This window comes from Priapulus caudatus, unplaced genomic scaffold (genome assembly GCF_000485595.1).
Source record: "Priapulus caudatus unplaced genomic scaffold, Priapulus_caudatus-5.0.1 Scaffold1861, whole genome shotgun sequence".
NCBI lineage: Eukaryota > Metazoa > Priapulida > Priapulimorpha > Priapulimorphida > Priapulidae > Priapulus > Priapulus caudatus.
This window is the reverse complement of record NW_014578922.1, coordinates 38,968-46,977: the sequence shown is the minus strand read 5'-3', so window position 1 is coordinate 46,977 and position 8,010 is coordinate 38,968. Positions and strand designations below refer to the sequence as shown.

The 8,010-nt window shown below is 44.7% G+C and overlaps 2 protein-coding genes across 2 annotated transcripts in view; both read right to left on the bottom strand.

The window, feature by feature from the left end:
• Positions 1-593: 593 nt before the first annotated feature.
• On the bottom strand, positions 594-1,133 carry LOC106817777 (constitutive coactivator of PPAR-gamma-like protein 1; the record flags this gene model as incomplete). Its single annotated transcript, XM_014822477.1, is given in 1 exon segment — positions 594-1,133. A coding segment is annotated over 1 exon segment (365 nt), but the record flags the coding sequence as incomplete, so codon positions are not given.
• Positions 1,134-1,840: 707 nt separating this feature from the next.
• The window catches only part of LOC106817781 (ADP-ribosylation factor 4), a 10,530-nt gene continuing 4,360 nt past the window's right edge, over positions 1,841-8,010 (bottom strand). Inside the window, exons 2-6 of the mRNA XM_014822481.1 lie at positions 5,943-6,023; positions 5,491-5,600; positions 4,982-5,053; positions 3,934-4,059; positions 1,841-3,590 (exon numbers count right to left, since the gene is read on the bottom strand). Coding sequence (XP_014677967.1) covers positions 3,507-3,590; positions 3,934-4,059; positions 4,982-5,053; positions 5,491-5,600; positions 5,943-6,023 — 473 coding nt within the window. The 3' untranslated portion in view covers positions 1,841-3,506. The remainder of the gene's footprint in view (positions 3,591-3,933; positions 4,060-4,981; positions 5,054-5,490; positions 5,601-5,942; positions 6,024-8,010) is intronic.

The window sequence follows — 8,010 nt, the reverse complement described above, 5'->3', positions numbered from 1 at the left end:
TGCTTGACTCTGTGTGTTGTGTGTTGTCTTAGAGCCGCTGTGCCTGATGAAGCCATATGTAACACTTAAGTAACCCCCCTACCGTAACGTAAGGCCCAAAACAAATACAGGTGGGTTACAGTTTCGCGACCGACCTAATTATTCCAGCAACCCTAACATTTGTCAATTTCTTTAAAGTAAAAAAAAAAAATTTAAAAAAAAATTTAACAAATGAATTAACAGTTCCTGCTTCAAAAGCACAACGCAATCCTTCGGACATGGTTCGTAATAAAATGTTTTCCCTACTACCTACGCTATTTTTTTCGCATGTAACGCTAACCACACATTATATTTTGTTTTGGCCAACTGTAACATCCCCCCACCCTGCACCCTGACATAGCTGAACATTACATATCCAACACTCCTACCATAACATAACTACCACTTAACCATTACCCCGCCCCACCCCCCACCTCACCGTATGATAACCGTAGTGAAACCCTAACCCTTCCTCAGTAATTAAAAAAAATATCTAGAATTTACTAAAAAATCCAAATTAAGAAACGTGGACAACGAACGGGAAAGAGAGTTACGAGCGAACGTAGGGTAGGCCTACCTGATTGATCTTTCGCCGCATTTCCGTCTGAGTTTTCGCGTATTCGCGCATGCGCTGCTGCTCCACGGCGCCATTGAAAAACACGACTAGTTCAATGGCTCCGTTTTGGTAGCACGTTTGTACGAGCACGGCTAAAAACTGCAACATCCTGTTCCACTGTCCGCCGCATATCCAATCGGAGAAGTACCCGCCGTACAGACGGTCGAGGCAGCTCTCTCCGTCGACTAGGAGTGCGAAATGGTCATCCCGTCCCGCTCGCTTCTTTGCCACGGCGATGCCGCGAGCAAGCCGCAGGAGATCCACCGATACACACGCATTCGGGCAGTGCGTTTCTATGAACTGCTGCAAATCTTTCACGCCCATTTTTTACGTTTTGTTGCACGAGAGCGTGCGCGCAACTAACGCATTGCCAGCGAGACAGGTATATACCGCGATATAACTACATTTGGATTAGAAATAGGCGAGACTTTGAAGAGAAATTCCTAACGTACATTTCGCCATGTGCTTTTTTACCGGGAGAGAAAGTGAAGTGCGCGTGCGTCAATATCTATCCCAAAATGGTATATTCGACGACACTGCCATCTACTAGTAACAAATAAACTTACAGCATGTTGACGTATCACCAACGTCTCTTATATTAGATTTATCTTTCTAGATTTTTTCGACAATGCTATAGAGATTTTTCCAAACCAAAGTATCCGGTAATGTGTCAATAAACAGTATTTTTTTTAGTTAATTTTCGAAACTTTGCTTAATATATATATATATAATGTATTCGTGCAGCCCTAGGAATTTAACGATTTGGGAACGTTTATAGAATGTTATCAGAACAGACGTGTAGGTCAAGCACGTAGCCAGGGGGGTCCTGGGGCCCCTAGGACCCACCCAATCAAAATAAAAAATTAAAAAATTTAGATTAAAAAAATATTTAAAAAAGCTGCAGAAGAAATTGTATTGTCAACAAAACAGCGTCTAAATTGATTTTAAAGCACTATTTTCACATTTAACTAAAAAAAAAAATTTCAGACCACCAGACCCCTTGTTACTCGCTCGAGGACCCCCCCCCCAATCCAAATTCCTGGCTACGCCCTTGGTGTAGGTTGCAAAATTACCGTGCAAAACGGCATAGTTACGTGCCGATCACATTGTTGAGTCTCGGAGCATTTCCAATAATTTTACTGTTGAATTGACAATATGTGAACAAATCGATCACACAGTCGATTTTTTGCCAACAAAACAATAAAATTCCAATAACAATAGTTTTATTACCGACATTTTCATGCAATTTCTCTACACACAGTTTCACGAACAGACATGTACGTGTGATGGCGTCAATTGTCACCATCGCCATCATCAGGTTTCACCTTAAAACTATTACTTTAACTAGATACTCTTTAAAACCAGAGCATCAAAGACCAATGATGGCAAAAGTGACTGCATCTTACACCAAAGTCTGAGCGTTTCGGATTACCGTAGAACTAACCTAGATGGGTACAAGATAGAGGATGGTCAGTTGTTTGCATGCATGCTGTACATGGAATGTCCGCTCAAATCGTGAGTACAGAACTTGAGACAGATATGGACACAACTATCACGGCCCTAGACGACATATCGCCGGCTCCAATCACGTGACCGTCACAACACACTAGCAGGGCAAAACACACTTTCCCCTGCCCTAGCATAAGCCACTCTCAAACCTCCACCCTTGCTCGCTCAATCCCCTCCCCACCCACCAAGCAGAAGCATATTTTCAGTCCCATGAACATGCAATTATTTTTTCATGTTCATTCGAGCTATTGCGTTCGAGGGCACGCACCTTTCGACCAAAACAGCTTGAATGCAGATAGAGCGTTCGTTTATCACGGGATGCAAAGTCAGTCGCTCTTACTCCTGGCGATTCCGTAAACAGGCGCCACCTACCACAGATCATTTTCGAACACGCACGCAACACCGAAATTACGTCGGAGTAGAACAAACTTGTAAACTATAGTTTATACGTATATATTTTGGCGATACACGCGCTGCTTTCTTCCACAGGGATGAATACAAATGTACACGCGCGTAGCACCCGAAATTCAAAAAGAGTCGAGCCGAGTTTCGGCCACAGACCACCCTCGATTAGGGCCGCCCCTAGCAGTTTGTGCGCAGTAGCTTTTCTTCGTTAACCCTCGTGAGCACGAGCGAAGATGCAACGAACGAAAGCCAAACCGGTAGCGATACGATAAATATATAGCGATCCCCGGATTGTCACCGCCCCAGAAAAAACCCCGTAATTACTTAAATAATGTAAAACGTCGTACGACGGGACAACGCACGTCGCGCGCCGCCGACCCCCACTCCCGCGGCGCGAAAAAACATACACTTAAAACGTCTAGATCTCACCTGAATTCTGATATTCACAAGGCATAATAATTAACACGTCGTCAAGAGGCGCGCGAAGCGTCCGCATCTGCGCATTACGTCGTCGCGACGACCCGTCCACGCTCCCCTCGACGTCATCGACATTGCAACGTCCGGTCTCCAACGAGAATCGCGCGTATATTTCGCGTGGGAACGACTCCCAGTGCACGCAGGTCTGCGATTGTTTGCGTCGTCTGTGGCGGTCCAAACCGACAGATCGGCAGCGTGTGTCGTCCCGTCGCACGGCCGCGGTGGCACGGACGATCAACCGACAAAGACATAATTTTGGTAGGAATCCGACAACAGAAGAGACCATATATGTAAGAGGAAGGTTGAGCAGACAATGGGAGGAACCGCTATATAAGGAGAGACAGGAACGCCGTCGCATTAACGTAACACCGGATATGATCTGGAGACCAACGCCCCGCCCGCCCGCACGCGAGATTCCCGGAGACTCGTCCCCACGTCACTCCCGACCTGCCCGCCCACCGTCGCCGCTCGGGTGGCGCCCTCACTTGGCGAGTTCGTTCGACAACCACTCGAGTCCTTCGTAGAGACCCTGTCCCTGCGTCGCGCACGTGTTCTGGATGTACCACTGCAAACACAACCACCACGGTGATGAGCGATCAAGAGGCAGCAGGATTCGCAAACACTTTCTGCACGTACAGATCACGTAGTGTGAATTACGCCTGACCCGAAACAAACCAGTCGAGGGTAAAACAGGATCACGTCCCGTAACCGAAAAAAAATATAACATCGATATTTATACATCGAAAGAATCTTACCATTGACACGGAATCGATAACGAAACCAAAGAAAAATGCTGATATTGACCTTTTTTTCTGTACGAATTTAAAGCACCCAGTGTCAAGACAAAAAAAGATGAAGTTTTGCGAGTTTGCGTGCATTGTCGCGTTGCCGTGACGACGACCTCTCACCTTCCTCCCTCGTATCGAGGTGAGTTCGAGTTTCTCCGTGAGTTCCGCCGCAGACATTGCGTTCGGAAGATCCTGTTTGTTCGCAAACACCAGCAGAATGGCATCCTTCAACTCATCCTCCTGTAGCTGTAGGAGAATAACGAGGAGTCAAAACAATTACTCGGAAATTATGGTGTTTTAACGGCATAATACTATTGCATCCGTCATATTTTTTTCTCGACGAAAAAGACCGTTTTCAGTAGACGTAGTACTTCGGTATTTGAATCATATCAAGCTCTTGATCATATCAGAAGTAGATAATAGGGAAGGAGTGTGACTTCAATAAACAAGGGAAATTCGTCATTTACTAGCCTTAGAATACCTACGATTTACTACGCGTAACTCAACCAACTTGAGCTTACATCGTACACAGTACACTCGCCTAGCATCATGCGAAATCGTTTCCTCGTATACACCCGCAATCCGGAGATACAGACTAAAACGTACGACACGATTATCCATTCTGTTGCCAGCAAACCGAATGTATAAACCGCCTGACTTGAAACAAAAGGCAGCTACTAGTTAGCCACATCGCCGCGCCAAGGGAGCAAGAATGCGCAAGAGTCACTAGTAGCTGCCTTATGTTTCAAGTTGATTTTGCACGATGCTAGGCGAATGTACTGTGTTAGATTTGAGCTCAAGTTGGTTGAGTTACGCGTAGTAAATCGTAGGTATTCTAAAGCTAGTAAATGACGAATTTCTCTTGTTTATTGAAGTCACACTCCTTCCCTATTATCTACTTCTGATCATATGCAATAAAGATTTAATAATGATGAGAAGAAAATTCTACATAAATTGAAAATATTTACCGGCGTGATGACGCATACCTGTTTCATCCAGCATGGGTTAAAACAACAGTCAGAGATGTCCCAACAACGCATCACGCAAGAAATTCCGAGATTCTGTTATTTTCTCTTAGAATCGTTCAATTCTTCTCTCAGACGCATTGGATGTGTTCATAAGGTGAACGTGATTTACGAAACTCGACCGCTAATGCATCGATGCTCACCATCTTGTGCAGTTCCTCTCTCGCCTCTCCTCCTCTCTCCTTGTCGTTGCTGTCGACAACGAAGATGAGGCCCTGAAACACGATCGGAGAATATATGTTTAACGCTTGACAACGACTCAACAATGACCAAGCATCTACTAGTCTACGGCGCATGTATAACACGCATCATTCGACCAGCAAGAAGAAATGAATTTCCCGTAAATACACAGATTATTGTAGTCAGAGTAACTAGCGGCGGTCACTTTTATCCTCGAAATGCTGAATAAAATAAAGTGTTTGCAAATGTGTGACGATACACAGCTACAGGTCTCCAAATAACAGCCTCGCAACCTCTCAAAACTATTCATTAGTGTCCGACGGAAGATAACAGAAAAGAGGAAAAACGGTAGAATTAGGAACGGATAAGCAGTAGTCTTTGACATTTGAAATCTGAATGAAATCATTAAATCTTGACATCATTTGACATTGTATCTTGAAGTGGGGAACGGTTTCGCAGCAGTCGTTGCTACCTGTGTGTTTTGGAAGTAGTGTCGCCACAGAGGTCGGATCTTGTCCTGACCGCCGACGTCCCACACCGTGAAACTGATGTTCTTGTATTCGACCGTCTCCACGTTGAATCCTACGCGCGAAACACGAACAACAGGCAGACGGTGAATCGAGGGTCAAAACTCGGCGAATGATGAACGCACGTGAGCGTGTTTCAATGTGCATGCTTGCGGCGTTTAAAAAAAAAAGGGAGGGTAGATTTTGAGGATGGATAGAGACCTTATCAGATAACTAGCTGGACTAGTTTATAAAAAAAATATATTGATTATAATTTATAACTCCATGAGGAGTAAGGCCATGATTGACGAATATTCAAAATTACAGTTTAAATATAACAACATTCACATTAGATGTACTATACATGCGTGAAACATGAGATTACTATGTCAGTGGATTTTTAGTAATTAATTGTCACCTATCGTGGGAATGGTTGTCACTATCTCTCCCAACTTTAGTCGGTACAGAATCGTAGTCTTTCCAGCGGCATCGAGACCAACTGAAACGAAATGCTCCGACGAATAAATACAGGGTAAGGCACAAGAAGTGTACGAGGCTACAGTCCGCACATGAGGCTATTGAAGAAATTAAAAGCGTATGGAATAAGAGGATCACTTGTAAACTGGATTGAAAGCTTCCTTGTGGGGCGCCAGATGAGGGTGAGCGTTCGAGGACTGTACTCGGAATGGTGTTCAGTAGATAGTGGGGTTCCGCAAGGATCGGTCCTAGGACCACTACTGTTCCTGGTATATGTAAACGATATCCCGGACATAGCGATTTGTGATATGAAAATGTTTGCTGACGATACAAAAATTTGGAAATCTACATCGACAACAACGGACTGCATGCTACTGCAGCATGACCTAAATATGATGTGTGAATGGTCAAGGAATTGGCTATTAAAGTTTCACGTCGGGAAGTGCAAACGGATGCATTTAGGAGGAAATAACGAACAGTTCGAGTACTTAATGACCGATGAGGCTGGGACAAGAAGAGTGTTAGATGAGATTACTGAAGAAGAAGAAGACCCTGGGATATGGATAAATAGCAACCTAAAACCCACTCTACAGTGTACCAGAGCAGCGAACAAAGCCATGGGGGTACTGAGATTGATCAAGAAAACATTCAATTACGTAGATAAAAGGTGTTTCCTTATCCTGTACAAGACGTTCATCAGACCCCACCTAGAGTACTGTGTGTAAGCCTGGTCACACTACTATAAGAAAGATATGGACCTGTTAGAAAAAGTGCAAAGGAGGGCAACCAAGCTAGTCCACTCTATATGTAACCTGGAATACGAGAGGAGACTGGAAATCCTAGGTCTACATTCACTGGAACAGAGGAGAGTGAGGGGAGACCTGATCGAAACTTCCAAAATTTTAACAAACAAAGACAACATTAATAGCAACCAATTTTTCACACCGGCAGCCGGAACCACCAGGGGTAATCCCCTGAAACTATTCAAAAATAGATCCAGGCTGCAATTGCGACAGCAATTTTTATTTTTATTTAATTTACTTTTCTTCTCGGGTTGCTTTGCCCCATCAATGAAACGCCAAATGTTACTATTTGTTACTATGTGTTACTATACATTACTATGTACGCCGGTTTCATTGATTTGTTTAGATCAAGGCGAGTCAGTAGCCGCGGCAGCCAGTCGCTATGCTACACATGCTGCATACATGTGCGATCGATGCGCAAGCGTGCGAATTGGTATTATATAATACCGTACGTGATTGGCTAAGCTGAATCGCTCAATCAGAGCATGGTAGACATCCACCACGGCATGTACACAATGGATGTGGCGTGATAACATCGCTAGAACTGTTTTTCATCAATGTTTGGATAAAAAAAACGTAAGGAACCAATATTTGATTAAAGCTTTAGGCAATTATTTTTACTCGCCAACACGGGCGAGTCAGTTTTAGCTTTGACTCGCCCGATATTATTTTCACTCGACATTGGCGAGCGGGCGAGTGCCAAGCTTGCACGCTACTATCCCAACTCTAACTATAAGCTCATCGTTAAAACCCAGGTTCATAATGTGGGATCAAACCAATTTTCTGACGACCTAGACTTTCATTATCATTGTCACCAACACCCTGGTCTACGGACAACTCAGCCCACCAGCCAACTCGCACCGTGTGGCGAGTTCACCCTCCTGGAGATCGGCGAGCTCGGCTCGTGGGATGAGTTCACCCTCCTGGAGATCGATGAGCTCGCCTCGCCGATTAACTCGTGAGATGAGGCGAGCTCACCGATCTCCAGGAGGGTGAACTCATCCCACGAGCCGAGCTCACCGATCTCCAGACGAGTGAACTCGCCACACGGTGCGAGTTGGCTGGTGGGCCGAGTTGACCGTAGACTAACACTCTCACTCTCACAGTCTCAAGTTCTAAGTAACATAGTATAAACGAGCACACTCGCGAAACGAGGTGCAATAAAGTACCAAGAGAATGTGTGCTGTGGTGAGCACAGGGACCTGA